This window comes from Equus przewalskii, chromosome 32 (assembly GCF_037783145.1).
Source record: "Equus przewalskii isolate Varuska chromosome 32, EquPr2, whole genome shotgun sequence".
In the NCBI taxonomy this organism is placed as follows: Eukaryota; Metazoa; Chordata; class Mammalia; order Perissodactyla; family Equidae; genus Equus; species Equus przewalskii.
The window spans coordinates 18,917,661-18,935,784 of record NC_091862.1 but is presented as its reverse complement, the minus strand read 5'-3'; the positions used below and the strand labels follow the sequence as shown (position 1 = coordinate 18,935,784).

At 39.6% G+C, this 18,124-nt stretch overlaps 1 protein-coding gene and 1 long non-coding RNA gene across 3 annotated transcripts in view; one reads left to right on the top strand and one right to left on the bottom strand.

Annotated features, from left to right (window-relative positions):
* Positions 1–18,124, top strand: part of SAMD5 (sterile alpha motif domain containing 5) — a 186,025-nt gene that overhangs the window by 36,400 nt on the left and 131,501 nt on the right. The window contains exon 2 of one of the 2 annotated variants that reach the window (XM_070602980.1): positions 12,860–17,976. The exons of the other annotated variant lie outside the window; for it this stretch is intronic. Within the exon in view, the coding sequence (XP_070459081.1) occupies positions 12,860–12,922 (63 nt within the window). The 3' untranslated portion in view covers positions 12,923–17,976. Of the gene's footprint in view, positions 1–12,859; positions 17,977–18,124 lie in introns of those variants that run through there. 2 annotated transcript variants of the gene reach the window in all.
* On the bottom strand, positions 572–10,379 carry LOC139080772 (uncharacterized). The gene is made up of 3 exons (XR_011535522.1): positions 5,824–10,379; positions 3,098–3,155; positions 572–994 (listed from the first exon to the last, which is right to left on the bottom strand). It is a non-coding gene; the product is annotated as an uncharacterized lncRNA (long non-coding RNA).

Here is an 18,124-nt window from a genome sequence, read left to right as displayed (position 1 = left end):
TCAGTCTGTTATTCCCTAGAAGTCTTAAAACCACAGCGTGATAGAACCAGGGGGTATCTTAAAATCATCTAACCAAACTCCTGATTTCATAGGCCAGAAAACAAGTCCATAGAGGTTAAGGAAAATGACCTGCGTTTGAAGGGGGAGGGAGAGAAATTGAGAGGGATGTAATCTGAGCTGTTAAGAAGATACCATTCTTTTTTGACATAATTAAATTCTTGATTGTGTTGCTCTGAAATGAACAATGAAATTCTAAGCACTTACAATGCAAGTGCGATTTTTAACTAAGGCTTTTTCCCCCCAAATCTGAATGTTAAGGTGGCAGATGCATAACTAATCTTAGCTGAATCTATATTAAGAAATCAGCAAGGTGTCTTTATTTAACTTGCATGATGTGTGAATATAATCTAGTGTTAAGTAGCATGATTTTGCACATTATGGCCTAAAATAAAAACAACTCCTCTTTAAAGTGATAGCGAAAGGCAGTAATGGGAAAGGTTATTTCATTTGTGATCTCAAAAGGCATGAAAAGTAAAAACGGAAAGAATTGAAGACCTTATTCCTAAATGTATTTCGGCAGACATATATTTTTTTATTGAAGTATAGTTGACATACAACATTGTGTTCATTTCAGGTGTACAACATAGTTGTTCAACATTTACACACGTTATGAAATGATCACCTTGATAAGACTGGTCATCATTTGTCACCATACAAAATTAGTACAATATTGTTGACTATATTCTGTGTATATCTATTTTAAATACTATTTTATCTTCAGGACAAAGTCAGGATTTCGTTCCATGTCATACAGGGGAAACGCCTATCAAAAGAAGAGGGCTTCTAAAATCTCTTGTTATCCTGGTTTTGAGTTTTCTGAAAAGTATCCAATCCATTGAGCTTCTGTGTTTTTGCTTGAGGTTGTTTCCATGGATCTGTATTAGTTCCAGGAAATCTGAGTCCCTTCTATTATCTCTGGAACCAGCCGCGGTTCCTGCAGAAATGACATGAGATTATCAGTTTCTCTGTCGAACGTCTTTGCTGCAGTGGGTAGGATGCCCGAAGGAGTAAACAATGAAAAATTGTAAGGCCCAACTGTGGAGGATTGTGTGGAGAGCAAAGCAAACTATTCTGATTTAAGACGTAAAAAATGTTGGCCTTTAACTTCTTGCAGTTCTGCTCTCAAGTATTCTTGCCTGTTGTACGCTAACGAATCAAGAACGTAGTGACCCCTCAGTGTTATATTGAAGGCGGGATTCTGGGGTTTGCTTTTCCCTTGCTTAACCAATTTTTATTTTAATGTATTTGAATTTCTTTAAGAATGTGATTTTAGCTTCTGATTCTGTTCCTCTGGAAAAGGGGCTCCTAATCTGAGAAACACAGACCCTTGAGGAGTTAAGACAAGTCCCGGAACCTGTTTGGGTACCAACCATTGTCAGTGGATCTCTACATAAATAATGTTTTATATAAATTTATTTGAAGATGTTCTTAAATTCTTGGTCACTTTGAAAGCAGTAATTTTCTCATTTAAAGGGCAGTAGGAAAGTAAGAAAAATATGAGTCAAGTTACTCTTTTTTATATGTGCGTGTGCGCACGCATGCATGCATGTGCCCTGTGGGGGAGAGGGTCTGTGTTTTTAAAACAATTAAAGAAGTCTTCATGCTTGAACAAGCTGAGAACTACTACCGTGGTAGTTGTGTTCTGTAGGGCATGCTTCACAAAGCTGAGTGAAATTTTTAAAAGTTAATGGCTAGACAGTGCTTAAAGCATACACATTACTCATGATTTATTCTAATAACATTTGTGGATGACTAATTTAATGGTGCCCCACATCCAGTGTGTTTTTGTTCTGAAGTTGTGCCTGAGGATCTATGCCTCCTTTGGGGTGAGTTTATATCACTCTGTGATTGAATGAAGAAATAGAATTCCATGCCTTTGGTGGGGTAGGTGTTGGAAAAAACATCCAGATGCTTATATAGACTTCCACTGTGCCAGATACTGTTCTAAACAGTCTTACAAATATTAGCTTATTAATCCTCATAACACTCCGAGATGGAGGTACTACCATTGTTCCCATTTTATACATGGGAAACTGAAGCACAGAGTGGTAAGGGTAAGTAATGTGCCCAAGGTCACCCATCCAGGAAGCAGTAAACCTGGGCTTTCCTTCCAGGGTCTGAGCGTGGATCTCTAGCCCTGCACTGCTATGCCCAGGGGATTTCACTTCTGTCCTGGCAGGAAGGGATGTGATGACAGCTGAGGGACACCGGGAGGATGGGCTGGTTTGGTTTGAGGACGCCATGTGTCCTCCATTCCCTGCCCCCACCCCTCAACATCACATGCACACACACACAGCTACCCTGGGCTTACTTTGGACACAATGGACTGTAACATCAAGGACCTTTGATCTGGGCTTTGCTCCCAAACCTTCTAGAACTGTCACTTCCTAACAGCAAGTGTGTGTGGTAAAGACTGCCAGTGTATGATGGAGCTCAGTCCTATTTACATATTTGCTGCTTGGTGTAACCCATTTATATGTCCTCAGAGTTCGTTTGTACGAGGCCAGCATCTTGAGGATTATTCAGATGACTTTATAAGAACTGTTCTTTTAAAGCAATTAGCCGATGGTCCTTGAGACCCAGAATGATGGCATCAGAGTGTGTGGCTTTCATGAGACATTTGAGAGTGTCCCTCTTTCCCCTGCCAAAACCAGAGAAGTAGAATGATAGAAACAACACAGATCCCGTGGATCGTCCCTCACTCTGGCTGCCACTAAACATGCAAATGTGCTTTCCGAGGAGTTGCTAAAGAGGATTATGACTGTTGTCTTGCTTCCCTGCCCATTCCAATTTGGCAGGTGAGGTCAAGGCCCAGTGGAGACCACGCTTCAGTGTTCGGGGAGCCGGGACTGGACGCCAGGAGCCCGCAGGCTATTTTGATTTGGCAGGCTGGCTGTGCTCAGAATTGCCTGAGTCACTTCAAAAGCTCTTGTTATTGTCAAGGCTGGCATGCACAGTCCCTTAGAGAAGCATTTTTCCTGACCAGCCCAACAATCTGCAAACCCTGTCACCAGACAGGAGCGGGAAGGCAACTCACCTTCATGGCAGGAAGGCTCCAGACTTCCTAGGGTCGCGGGGGCTGAGCCCGATGGGGGCTAGGAGGGTAAAGGCAGAGTCTTTGTTAGTGATTTCAAAGGGCAGCCTTGCATTCCAGAATGGTGCGTGGATCTGAGGCTTGCTGATCTGATCTTATGACGTCTACCTTGACTCTTTCATCTAGAAGTGATGTAGTGCAGTGGTTCTCAAAGTGTGTTCCACAGACCCCTAGGGCTCCCCAAGACCCCTTTAGGGGGTCTACAAAGAAATAATAATTTCGTAACAATACTGTGACATCGCGTGCCTTTTTCACCATGTGGACATTTGCACTGGGTGCACAAAAGCAACAGTGGGTAAAAATGCCAGCGCATTAGTGCCCATCAAGGCGAGGGAACCAGACCATATTACTCTATTCTTCACCGACACCCGTGCACCAAAAAGGCCATTTTCCTTAAAATATCCTTGATGAAGCAGTGGAAATTAATAAGTTTATTAAATCTCAACCTTTGAGTCCATGTGTTTTTAATATTCTGTGTAACAAAATGGAGCTACTCACAAAGACTTCTATTGCAAATGGAAGTGCACGTGCGTGCGCGTGTGTGTGTGTGTGTGTATGTGTGTCTGTGTGTGAGAACCTTATCTTCTTGCCAGTCACTTATGCTGTTGTTTGAGTTGCTAGCTGAATCAACTGCTTTATTCATGGAACATCTTTTTACTTGAAAGAACAACTGTGGAACGAACCATGGTTATTGAGACTTGGGTTTTGGCAGATAATTGCTCGAAGGTGAATAAAGTGAACTTACTATTTCCAGAAAAACAATTGACAATATTTGTTGTTAATGATAAAATTTGAGTATTCAAGTAAAAATTTTATTTTTGGAAAACTTGTATCTGTCACAGTGAGCTTGACAGTTTCTCCATACTTGAAGGCTTTTTATGAGATGGGTGGTGATATTAACAAATGTTATTTTTTGATATTGAATAATGATATGTGTTAACATTTGGAAGATGCACTTAACTCAGGAACTCAATATATTCCGAATGACCAATACATGATGTTCCCAAATCATATGTGGGAAGAGATCCATTAACAGGACAAGATAAATTTAAAGTTCATTGCAGCTGACTCTCTCTCTTTTTTTTTTTTGGTGAAGAAGATTGGCCCTGAGCTAACATCTGTTGCCATTCTTCCCCTTTTTGCTTGAGGAGGACTGTCCATGAGCTAACATCTGTGCCAATCTTCCTCTATTTTGTGTGTAGGATGCTACCACAGTGTGGCTTGATGAACAGCATGTAGGTCTGCACCTGGGATCTGAACCTGTCAATTCTGGGCCGCCAAAGCAGAGGGTGCAAACTTAACCACTGTGTCACCGGGCTGGCCCCAAAGAAACTATCTGTTGTCAAGTTTTGGTATGGTATCAAAAAAATTATCTTCAATTATCTATCTAGAAAAGCTATTAAAATTCTCTTCCTTTTTTCTAATGACACATCTGTGTGAGGCCAGATTTTCTTCATAGACTTCAACTAAAAAAACGTATTGCCACAGATCAAATGTGGAAGATGTGAGAAGCCAGTAGTCTATCAAGCCAGCCTTTACAGAGATATGCAAAAATGCACAACAATGCCATATGTCTTATTCATTTTGTGGAAAAATATATTTATTTTTCATAAAAATATTTATGTTAACGTAGAATTCATTTACTATTTTTATTTTTAAATGAATTAAATAATTATTTTAAACAGTTCTCATTTGTAATTTCAAATTCAGTAAATGTCAATAGTTATAAACTTGTATAAACGAAAGCTCTTTGGATGGTTTTTGAAAGTGCAATAGCTCCTGGACCAAATGTTTGAGAACTGCTGATATAGAATCTTCCAGTGGTTTCCAGCTGGAGCTTCCTGAGCTGAGAGGGTCAGTAAAGTTTTCCAGGTTGAGAATAGTGACTGTTTTATTATATATGTTTAGTATATCAATGAAAATTATTTAAATATTTTCCTCTTTAAAATGAAAGCCTCATAGAGCTCAGATATGCTTACATTGCACATTACTCTCATTCTTCAATAACTAATATGAAAACAGAAAAATACTGGCAATTATATTCAATTTTGACTTACTGGAAATAAAAACATCCATGTATATAGTGTGTTATTCATAGAGAAATGCTTGCAAATGGCCACTGAAGCCTTCTTTCTTGACTTGCAATTTAAAGCAAATCATAAATATTCAAGTAAATAATAAATAAACCAGTGGACGTTAAGCAACAGAAAAGCAATTGTTGTAAATGTTGATTATTTTCTATTTTTGATGCTGTAGCAAATGGTTAAATCTCAGTTTGCATTTTAATATACATGCAGTCCATGTATAAACACAGTATATAGTTTTAATGTATTTTTTATAAATCATATTTTCCTTACATAATTAATTTAACCAGTTTGCCTCATTTATTTAATAAGAAGAAGTCAAAATTTTCCTCACATGTTATGAATGATGTTAAATAAAATATCTAAGTAAGCATTATGCACAACATTTAATATTCTGAATAAAAATAAAATGGCTTTTGCCTCAAAATCACATTTTCATGTACGGCCAAAAGCAATGAAGTGATTAAAAATATTCCTATGGAAATTACGTATTTCCGTGAAAGGGTTCTGTGTTAGTTTCTGAGGCTGCTGTAACAAAGGACCACGAACCGAGTGGCTTAAAGCAACAGAAATTTATTCTCTTACCGTTCTGGAGTCCAGAAGTACGAAATCAAGATTTTGGCAGGGCCATGCTCCCTCCACCGGCTCTGGGGGTGAATCCTTCCTTGCCTCTTCCAGCTTCTGGTGGTTCCTGGCGTCCCTTGGCTTGTGGCTGCATCACTTTGTTCTCTGCTCCTGTCTTCACATGACCTTCTCTGTGCGTGTCTCCCTCTGTCCTCTCTCTTCTTAGAACGACATCAGTGACTAGATTTAGGGCCCACCCTAAGTCCAGGATGATTTCGTCTTGCCAGCCTGAACCATCTGCAGAGGCTGTATTTCCAAGTTCGCAGTCTGAGGTTCCAGGTGGATGTGAGTTTTGAGGAACACTATTCAACTACTGCACAGCTGCAGTCAGACATGATTGGGAGAGCACACATACTTTTACAAGGTTGGGCTTTGCTGTTGGACAGAACTGCTCTGCCACTGATTTGCCCTTTGACCTGCCGGGTTATCTACTCTGTAAAGCCTCAGGTTCCTCATCTATAAAACTGGATCCATGACAGCCATCATGTTGGCTTGTGGTGAGAAGTAAAGGAGATTATGGATAAATATGTGATGTTCTCAGTACAGTGCCTGGCACACAAGATGGTCACTCAATAAATATTAGTACATAGTTGTTGACTGTTGCCAGGGGAATAATAACCATACTTATACAGTAAACATGCTATTAATAGCCATTATGTTGCTGATAATCATAATAAAGAGTTAGCAGATTAGTGTTAATGGTGATTTCAAAGACCACTGTCCATAATAATGGATGATTTTACTGTGAGTAGGTGGATGAGAGAGAGAGGCAAGGAGGGACAGAGAGACTAGAACCCTTAAGCGAGCAGCCCATGAGCCTGGTTGGAGACAGACAGTGCTCTAGATTGAATGTTTGTGTCCCCCGAAATTCATATGTTGAAACCTAACCCCAAATGTGATGGTATAGGAGGTGGGGCCTTTGGGAGGTGATTAGGTCATGAGGGTGGAGCCCTCATGAATGGGATTAGCGCCCTTATGATAAAGGCCCCAGGGAGCTCCCTCTGTCCTTCCACCATGTGAGGACATAGTGAGAAGATGGTGTCTATGAACCACACACTGGATCTGTAGGCACCTTGATCTTGAACTTCCCAGTTTCCAGAAGTGTGAGAAATAAACTTCTGTTGTTTATAAGCCCGCCAGTCTATGGTGTTCCATTATAGCAGCTCAAACAGACTGAGACAGTCATCGAGAGGACTTTCAACCGAAGACCCACCAATATGTTTTAAAGAGCTTCACCGGAGGATGACACACTGGTATTGAGCACACTCTAGCGTTTATCATTATCTCTCTTCTGGACTTATATGGCTCATTTCTAGGTCTGTGCCTTGATCACTGTTTTGGGTGGTATTTGGAGACTTGATGTCACAGTTCCCTTGGTGGCTATTTCAGACATCCCCCTTCCTTAAAACTGCCCCCGTCCCTCCACCTCCCCTTCGGCTGATAGCCTTGGCTCCGTCATTACTGAGAACTAGAAGTCCAGGGCACATGAGCTCCTCCCTCCCTCTCTCCTTAACCTCGAAATATGTTGGCAGCTTTGCCATCTGTTTTTTTCCTCTATTTCTGATGAGGAACTACCCCTCTCCCCTCTAAGACTAACCCCTCCCCTCGGTTCTACTGTTGGCCCAAGTAATATTTACGGTCCATAATTATCCCTTTGTTTTCCTGCATTTATTCTCTCTCCATGGAATGCCTCCACTCAAGTCTTAACCATGCCCAAGCTCTCTCTTTGTTCTTAAAAACACCGTCCCTGCCAGCCACCATTTTGCCTCCTCAATTGTACTGTTAAACTTCTTGGTAGAGTGGTGCCCTAGCCCCAGCTTCATGTTGTGACCAGCTGTTAATTATTATAAAATGACTGAGAGAACGGTCCAGAATTCCCAACAGTGAGTCCTGATAATTTCTTCCTGGTAGAGATAAGATGTGGCTCGCTAGGTGGTGAGGAGATCCTGGCCCTCCAAACATGGTCTCCTGGTGTTGGTTACCACTTGCAGACCACAACCCTGTGGGCTATTCTCTGGGTGGGAATTGAGCATATTCAGAATATTCAGTGATGGGTATAACAACGTGCTTTAAGAAATCGGGAATTCACATAGCTATGCAGTTGGAAAAATTATAAAATCGGTTAATGCCCTGAGGATGGCATAAACAAAGATGCTTTGTCTTTTATCTCTGAATTCGTTTCTGAGAAATTTCTGAATAATAAGTGGGTAGGACAATTTTCAGCCTCTCCAGATTATTTTCCAGTTGCTGAAAACCTGCAGATAAATCCTGAGTGAAGGTTAGAACCCGTGTGGGTCGAGAGGAGGTGGGGAGAAGCAGTGTGGTTTACTATAACCCACTGAATTTGTTCCAGGAACTAGATAGTAAATCAGGCCTCACCAAGGGCACACTGAGGATGAAGACAGATAGGATGGTTGTGGAGAACAGTTTATATAGCATTTGGGTATTTTGTGTTTGAAGTCGAAAAAAGAAAATGCACGTAGATCATTCTGGAGTAGGACAAACATTTTTCTAGTCTGTAGAGTCCCTGGGGAATGTACCCTGTAAGCCTCCTCTAGCAGAAAAAAGGACATATATGCCAGCTAATTGTATAACAACGTCGCATTCTCCAGCCTGTTGGGTCTGGAAGGCAGCCTGGCCTTCCCCAGCGCAGCTGCTGAGAGGAGACCCTCAGAGGCCTTTTGGGGAACCGAAAGATGACCATGAAGACACACGTGGCTTTAGTGAACACAGATGGATAATACTTTCTCTGTTTTATAGGCAAAGGAAAATATACCCTCATCTGACTTGCTTGACTAAAATTTCCCCGTAGGAACTTTGTTTAGTGAGAAATTGTATGTAAAAGCAATGCTGTGGGGGATTCAATCAATCAGCAGTAGTAGTGTGTGATGTTATATACGATGTTGCTGCGGGAGATATAAAGAAGTGTGAAATGCGGTTTCTGCCCTCGGAGAAGTTTGCAGGTAAAATGAGGCTGTGTTGAAGCCCCCTCCTTCTAAGCAAATTCCCAGCCTTCCTTGGTCCCCAAATGATAGGACAGTGTGACACGGCCCAATGTTGGTAAACTTAGCTTGAGAAAGTCATGAGGTAAAAAAGTCTTGTGTCTTATCACCGACCCCCAAAGGTTCAGCTTTGTGACGCTTATGCCATTCAAGAGGAAAGAAGGCAGCATTTATACCATCGTTATTAATTTTTTCCTATGAGACAGCACCCCCCTAGTTGTAAGGAAATTGCATGGCTCATTAGTGTACAGTTACGAGTTTTATTTTTTGATCCCAGCAATCAAATGGGGAATTTATGTCTGTTGTTCTCCAACTGCAATGGAGCAACAGCCTTTAGAATAATATCCAATGGAGAAATGACTTCTAAATGGTTTAGCCTACGTATAACTCTGATTGCCTTTATTTAAGGGGGAAATTGCAGCCTAAAAGGAGTTAACAGAATTGAAGTCAGTAAAACAATCAGAATATTCAACTGAGAAAAAAAGTAATCACATAAATCTTAATTTTTAACCACAGGATAATAGTTTCTTTATTCATTAGATAACTTTTTCTGCCCCTCTCTATTTCTCAGATCAGAACTCGAACATAGATTAGGAGAATTGCCAAATATCTGTGAAATGAGAGAATTGCCCCCACCCCTCTCAGCCCCCATAAAAGCCTAGAATAAATAAAACTCAGAAAATCACAGTTCAGCCCGAGAATTAGACTTGGGTGATCCTAACATAAGAACTCGTGATCAAGAGTGGTCTCAAAAGCAGAGAGGAGAGAATTAGACCAACTGGCCTATAAACTTCTTGGCAATGTTTTTCTAGAAATAGGGAGATATAATTTGGCACATTACAAACGGCTGGCATTCATTTTTTAGAAACTCTGTCTTTAAAAATAACAAAACTCCAGGAGCATTAATAGAACCAAAAATATAACTTGCTATTTATTGTTGCAGAGGTCGGCTTTCATGAATTTTGAGAAAGAACCAGATTTGAGGCAATTCCTCTCGTGATTTTTAAGACAACGTAGTGCTATATCCAAAGAAGACTATAAACACATCGAAAGATTATTATTTTTCTCAGTGGAGTGAAGAAAAAGCTTTTATCTTTGCAGGCGTATGCCAGATAATGTAGGGGGAAAATGAAATAAGAAAAACGTGTGGTGGTGGGAGCAGCTCTGTGAAATGAGGTGGACTGCCAATGCTTATTTGTCCATAAGACTTATTTTCAACAGCTTTCTACTTAAATCTGGTCAGAATTTTAAAAATCTGTTCGTTTCTATTCTACTTGAAGAGGGGGACCTATCAGGAGCGGGATCGGGGATGTCACAACGAGTGTCAGCCGCCAGAGCTTGAGGGAGCATTCAGAACGGGGAAATTACTCACGTTTCCTCTGATCGTGAAGCAACATGTGTTCAGCTAATTACTGTTCTCGGCGACTGCTCTCACATCTTGAAACTCTCCAGGACCAACTGCGGAAATCCTGTTTGTCTGCCTCCCGCCCTCTCCTGCAAAGAATGAAAAATAGCAAATTGCAAGGCTGGGCTTGTTTAATGAATGCGATTTGTTTCTGTTGAACCAAAGACAAGAGGTTTCGGAGGCTGTTAGCTTGATGCTGGTTTCGTGAATGACTTCATGGTCCGTCCTCATCTTTGATGAGTTTAATATGGGGGGTGTCTGCCCTTGCTGGATGATAACCCAGCCAAAGGCATTTTCTTTACTTTTCTAGGTTCCTAGAATGAAATGACCTTTACAGGTGGGTGAGGCCATCTTCCTGACTTCAGGCAGAGCTACATGCAGCTGGGCAGACGTCTGAGGCTCTGTCCTTTTAATAAGAATGTCCTCCTCTGTCCTTTAATAAGAATGTCACATGAGGATGCTGCCTCCTCCCTATGTGACTCTTTTCCTAATCCTAGCTGTGGTTTTTCTAAGGTTTTAGTAACTCCCTAATGCTGTAACCTGGGGCTCTGTCTGGTTTTTCTGATAGAAATCGCTAATTTCCTTGCACTATATAGTTAATATAATTTTTGGTGTAATATTTTTCATTTATTCACTTACTAGAACATTAAAAACCAAGTAGTCTTGCCTTCTTTATATTAAGGTGCCTTCCTATCGCTCATCCCAAAAAACTTAGGTTTTTTTTTTTTTTTTGGTGAAGAAGATTTGTCCTGCCATTACATCCATTGCCAATCTTCCTTTTTTTTTCTTTGTTTTTTTTCGCTTGAGGAAGATTTGCCCTGAGCTAACATTCATGCCAGTCTTCCTCCATTTTGTATGTTGCATGCCTCTATAGCATGGCTGATGAGTGGAGTAAGTCTGTGCCCGGGATCCGAACCCGTGAACCCGGCCAGAACTTTGACCACTCGGCCACCGGGCTGGCCCCCTACAAAACCTAGTTTTGTCAGGATGAATTGAACATGCTTTTTCACAGTTCATAACAGGCAGTGTTTTAATAGAGGCATTGGCTTGGTTGTGGGTTTGTATGAGTGACTATTTGAATATATTAAAATTTTTTTGATTTGGAAATATATTTACTAGAGAAGTATTTTCACAAGTACGGGTAGTCGGTTATACTCTTTTTGTAGCATATCTGTAGATTGAACGTGAAAAAAACTCATGCATTTTTGTATTGGCTGTTGAATATATTAATTCCTAGTAAGATATGGTTACTTAGTGTTACAGGGGAAAAAAGACCTGAAAATAGCTTGATTCTCTGGAGAAAGAAACTTCCTGAGCATCGATAATAATACTTTCTATCCATTTAGATGCTACTGCTGGATGATATTACCCCAACTAATTAATAATGACATATTAGTTAACATATTGCCATCAGCAGGTGGCTATTGGAGCAGGGGTGAAAATGGCGTGTGCTAAAACAAATTATTGTACCCTAGAGACATGTGCAGAATTGTTTTTTAACAGAGTCTTTTAATGATGCCTGCAATATGACTTTTTTTTTGCAAGAGATAAAATTGGGGGTAAGGTTGGAAAGAAGTGGACTGGAAAAACAAAACAAAAGAAAGCAAAATTGATTCAACCTTTTCCAAAAGCTTTTCTAGTTAAAAAAACGGCAAGTAAACAGTTGAACCTAAGCAACACAGTTCACCTGTCATATCCAAAAACATGGGAAGACTCAGGGGTCCTCCTTCTTCCTATGCACTCTCCTTTTCTTCCTCTCCTTTGTCCATTCTAATCTGTAATGGATCTTGGGCACACGGCCTTGCCGTGACAGATGGGCAGGAAACTATGATCTGTTTCTGTCTTTCAAGTTTGGAGGAATCGTTGTGACGCTGAAGGGGTTAAAACTGTCAGCACCAATCAGAGCTGGGAGATAATTAGGATAATATCCATGCTAGAACACTGATGCAGATGACCACACACCAACAAATGAATTCTACGAGGTTACTGCTTTGTGAGAAATCCTTGCTAATCTCTTCCCAGCTCATGCACAGCTATTCATTTTAAATGCCTATGTGAAAAAGTTACTGTTTATGCATACAAATAATTATGATGAAAGATGGTCGTGAATCTTTTTTCTTTTGGAAGGTACATTTTGAATTAGCACTTGCAGACACAAGTTGAACAGATATGGACCCTCTGAGCATGAGATAAGCAGCCTCTGGAATGTCTTGCAGTGTGTTGACTACTCTGTGACTAGGTTGCTAAAGCGTAGTATTGAGTGATATGATGTAGGAAGGCAAATTATCGCAAGATATGTGTTTATCTGATGTTTCACTTTACTTTCCTATTCTTACAAGAAACACATAAGGAAAAAGAAGTAGACCAACAAAACATAGGCTTGAGAAAAATAAAATACGTTTTTCATTTATTACCTTCAAAGAGGAAACTGATCAATATCAAGCAGAGACTTAAAGCTGTTTTTCAAAAGTCCATGTGGGAACCAGAGAGGGACAAGTATGACTTAAAAATAGGAGCAGGACTCCAGGATGGACTAGGGAAGGATGGGTAAAGCAGAACGTCAATAACCCCGATATGTTCAAATCCACAGGTCCCCATGGCTGGCATCCTAGAGTACTTAATGAATTGGCCGAAGTCATCACAGAACCGCTAGATATCATTTTTGAGAGCTCGTGGAGGACTGATGAGGTGCCTGAAGACTGGAAAAGGGCAGATTTAGAGCCTTCTTTCAAAAAGGGGAATGGATGATGACCCTGGAAATACTCATCAGCTTAACTTTTGGCTTGGAAAAATTCTGGAATAATCAACTTAGTGCACTGGGTAACTAACTTATGAGAGCTAGAAAATAAGGCAGTGAAATATCACACGTAGAGAAGTACTGGGTTCATTTTTAAAAGACACACCATTGTGAGATGCTGTCTTATGCGTATTTGGGGATTCTCCGCTCCATTTTATGAATCCTTGATGGAAATCAATGAAGTTGGCTAAGGCGTTTGGGTAATAACTAATTTTAAGTTCCGCACAAGACAAAAAGCAGGTGTCTGGCATTTGGTAGTAATTACATCATTTCCAAATTTGCTTTTAACTTGAGAATAGTAGCTTTAATTTTGTATTTTAACATACATCTTTTTTCACTTCATATGGGACTGTGCTTTCATAGGTTGAGATATTTTATATAATTCTATATAGAATAGTTTGGTGAGGGAATTCTTATTTTAAGGTGCTTTATATATAGTTATTTCATATATAGGTACAATCATAAAGCTGGTGAATTAAGGAACATCACTATGGGAAGAAAACTTTTTCTAACTTCTCTTTTTAAATTTAATGTGGCTGAAGTTTAGTGTTAGGACCAATAAGAATGTCTTGCAAGAGCCAGCCATGAGCTGGATAGCTCGTTTTCCTCTCTTCCTGGGGACTGCCAGGGCCGGCGCAGTGCCTTATCCCACCTTACTCCCCAGGTTTCTGAGTTCAGGCCTGGGGGAGCAGGGAGGTGGCAGTGGCAGTGGGCCTTAAGAGCCGTGAATAACCACAGCCAAAAAGGAGAGTAGAATGAGGTGGGAGGAGGAGATTAAGACGAATCTGGAGTTTTTCTAATTCCTCTTACTCTTGCCTTTGGATGTTGGTAGTTTTATTTTCTGCTTAGAAAATGCAACCATGTTGATGGGACCAAAAACTTAGTTGAAAGGAGATCATCAAAGAAGGTATAGATGTGGAACAAGCTCCTGGGGCAGGCAGCTTCTGAGAGCTGCAGAGCAGGACCATATTACAGAATCTAACCTGCACCAGTTAGGAGTACATAAGAGATGGAAGTTTCTGTCAGCACTGTGAGCTCAAGAGTAGGAAACGCTCAAAGGAAAAATTTACATTTATTTCTTCCTGGTGCATATACTGGTCCCTAGGAATGGGCAGGCCGTGAAGATCTTCAAGGACGATTTGACAACAACACTGCTTTAAAAATCTAAGGTTTGCGTAGTTTAGGTACTTCTAGAGATGAATTTGGGCACTGGGTAAAATCAGTCTCATTCTTAAATACAAATGCAAGAAAATTAAGCTCTAAAGTGTATATTAGTTGTCCTTTATACATAGCTTGCAATTTCATAAGGATTATTCTCTAATCAACCTTTCCTCATTTTCTTTTTCAAGTCAGCTAGTGTCTTGAAAATTTCCAAGCTGGGTTTTTTTTTTTTTAAGGAATGGGGGGTCTGTATAGATTACAGATACACTTTATTATGATAATAAATGGCTTCCTGTTCGAGACCTCATTTCCAGGTGCAGCAGCTGTGGCAGATTTATTTCACAGATGTACATTTACATGCATTTGTTGCACTGTTGCTAGAAAAGACCCAGTTTCTGAAAAATCCATTATTTTTACCATGGGCATTATGATGCAATCTACTGCAACCAACCAGGGGGCTCTTTGGTCATTTCAAGTTTCATTTTCTACTTGTGAAACATCTAACTTTGATTCTCCTGCCAAATTTAAATCTTCTCTTTGTGTCTCCTGTTGGCAGTTGAAAATAATAATTCTCTACCTAAATTAAAAGTCACAATCTAGAACGGTGAAATAGCCAAGGGATTTTAAAGACTTCTTACCTAAAGCTAGAAGAAGAAAGCTTCAAAATAAGCAGAGAAGTATTAAAGGAAGTCCATTGATTCCTTTGCATTAAATCAAAATGAGGTAGGAGTTGAAATATAAGAAAAGGAAGTAGGTTTATCAAGAATTGTATCTGGAGATAATTACTTTTAAGAAGAGTAATTTTTTCACAGTGTTTTTTTTCTTTTATCTAGCATTCTTGATATTCTTAATTTTTTTTTTTAAATATTGGCTTTGAGCTGACATCTGTTGCCAATCTTCTCTTTTTAATTTTTTCTTTTTCTCCCCAAAGCCCCCCAGTACATAGTTGTATCTTCTAGTTGTAGGTCCTTCTAATTCTGCTGTGTGAGTTGCTGCCTCAGCATGGCCTGATGAGTGGTGCCAAGTCCGTGCCCAGGATCCGAACCAGCGAAACCCTGAGCCCCTGGGCAGAGCACACGATCTTAACCACTCAGCCATGGGGCTGGCCCCTTAATTTTTTTAAGGTGAAGGAAGTAGCTGAGGGACAAATATGTTATCAAAACAAGAGGATTATCTTGATTTGTGTTTCCTAGAACGTCAAAAGAGATTAATTACAGATTTTTACTTCATAATATCGAGGAATTTGGAGGATTATAGCAAAATTTTCTTCAGTTCATCTTAAAACAGAATTTTGGAGAGTGACGGAAGAAAGATTTTATTCACGTAAAATATTTCTTGGTGTAGGGAATGCATAATTTTAAGGGCTGCTTCCTCACCAAAGGCATTTACAGCAACAGAGAATGGCCGTCCTCGAGTAGTTTCTCAAGCAGAGAAATTTACAGCCTCTTGGTGTTGTGAGATCAACAACGAAAACAATAAGCGTTGAGTTTTTACTTCGGAGTTCCTCAGACCTTAGTTCAAATCCCCGAATCGTGTTAGTAGCTTTTTCCTGTGGTGAATCTGTTAAGAACATAAGCTATAGTGTAGCGTGGGAATCATCTTGAGCAATTATTAAACTCGTCACTGCTCTTTATCCTGGTCTATTAAATGGGAAAAATAAATACCTCTTATGGTTCTTTAGAGGCTTAAGAATTCTGCAACGTACACCCACACAGTTCTTGGCCGGGTGCTCAACACATTGTAGGTTCGGAGGACTTCTCTCCCTTTCCTTTTTGCTCTCAGCTACCTTCTTTATTTGTCCTTGTATAAAAGAGATTACCTTAAAACTGACGGGAAAACTGAAGCGTAAATTGACATGTCCTTATTGGTGCCTTAAATTCACTGAATAGGGCCCCTCTGCTTTCTTTTAGGAAGGATTAAAAAGAGATTACAGTGGCCACTTAGAGTAGGCGTTCAGTAAAAGTTTATTGATTGAATGAAAAGAATGTGATTTTTAAAAGCAGTGAGCAAGTTCATAAAGCCAGCACTTTTCAAGTGGGGGGAAATAGTCACACACACACATACAAAGGTATTTCTTGAACTTTCCTCTTTTTATAACAGCTTTAGATTTACAATTTTGGTGTGCAAATTAGTGAGTGGCATATGTGCATTTTCCTCTGATTTTATGACTGTGATTTACAAATTAGGAGTGCGAATGGGCATTCCTCCACAGCTTCTTCTGGGACGAATCCAGCCAAGATATGAAGCAGATGATGGTGGATCAGCAAACTCTTTCCTATGTGAAGAGAAACCAGACGTGCCTGGGAAACACCTTCCAGCAAACCAAGATGCGCGTTTCTGTATTGTTCTCTCTGAAGAGTCTGCGTGTCGTAAACAGGTCTCTTGCGTAGACGTTGAAGAAGAATAAAAAGAGAGGTTAAAGAAAATTAAATTCTTGGACAAAATATATGGTTTATATAAATTTTTACATGTAACATTTAAGTAGGTATCAAAATATTATGTTTGGGCAGGTGGAAGATTTCTGAATTTCAAAGTAAATAAGGAATAAAGAGTCGAATATTAAACCCAAGAACATATATGAGACATGAGCGAGGACCTGACCTTAAATTGTCAGTCCCCCATTCAGACCAAGGGCCGAGTACCAGGGAATTCTTAGAAGAGATCAGCTGACAACTTGTGCTTAGAATAAAGCCACAATAGATGCTTTATTAAATAAAACAAAATAAGTTTTGTACTGCAAAGCAAATCAGCGAGGCTTTCTCTTTCAGAATTTTCTAATTTTGCTCTTTCTAGCGTTTTCAATGGTCATCAATTAGATATTTCTACATTAGATTTTTTACACTGTCAGATTCTTTCATTAGAAAATCCTTTTCAGCTTTATACTATTAATCTTTAAGGAGGTAAAATCAAGCAACTTTCTACTCCATGATCATTATTTTACATATTTCCATGAAAGGCAAAAAGAAAAAAACAGAATGGTAGTTCAGAAAAATGAATGTCTTTTTTTATTTATCAAAATAGCTATTTTCTTTTAAATTGTTTAAATTCCTGGAAGTGAAATTTTATTTTTTATTGTAGTTGTTAAAAGATAACTTTTAGAGGAAAATGGGTGGTTAAATTCCACAATAAGAGCTGGATGGTATTTTTTTTTTTTTTTTTTGACAATTTGGCCAAAATTTCTTCCACTGGAACAAAGGGAAGAAAGTTAACTTTCAAACATTATTTAAGGTGAAAAATGTCTTTTATAAATGTATTCTGTATCATGCCCTTTGTCAGATGAGTTTTCCCTTATTATTCCAAAAATGAAATGCTGTGTTGAATATCTTGAGCGCAAAGTGATACATTGATTGGGGCACAGGTTAGAAATTCTGTTGTTCAGTGAAGTTGTTGCTCTGTTCCCTAAGCTTGACCATATTCTGAGCTACTGTTTGGGTTACAAAAGCCATTATTCATTGAAAAGTTCTGCCCAGACAGGAATGGGTGTGTGGGGCTGAAAAATGAACACGTGTATGTCTAAGTAGCCGAGCCCAGATTCATTCTAAACGAAAGCTGACATTTGGTTTTGTAAATGTAATTGCAATCGACACGTTTTTATCCCTTTCAGTTATTGTGTTAAAAAGGGGCTGTATGAGCAGGTGCTATGAAGCCTCATTGGAACAGCACAATGAACCGTGGAATACACTCCCATGCGTTGCCATGATTTGCAAACATATGTCCACTCTTCAATAAATGTTATGGCTTTCAAAGTGGTTCCACCTTGGTGTCTTCTGTAATCATTTACATTTCGATGAATGGGATAGAGTATGTGTGTTGTTTAAATTGACGATGTATGAATGTTTACGGTACTGAGCATGGTGATGAGCGGGGAAAATTACAGTTCTGACTGGAAAGAAAGGA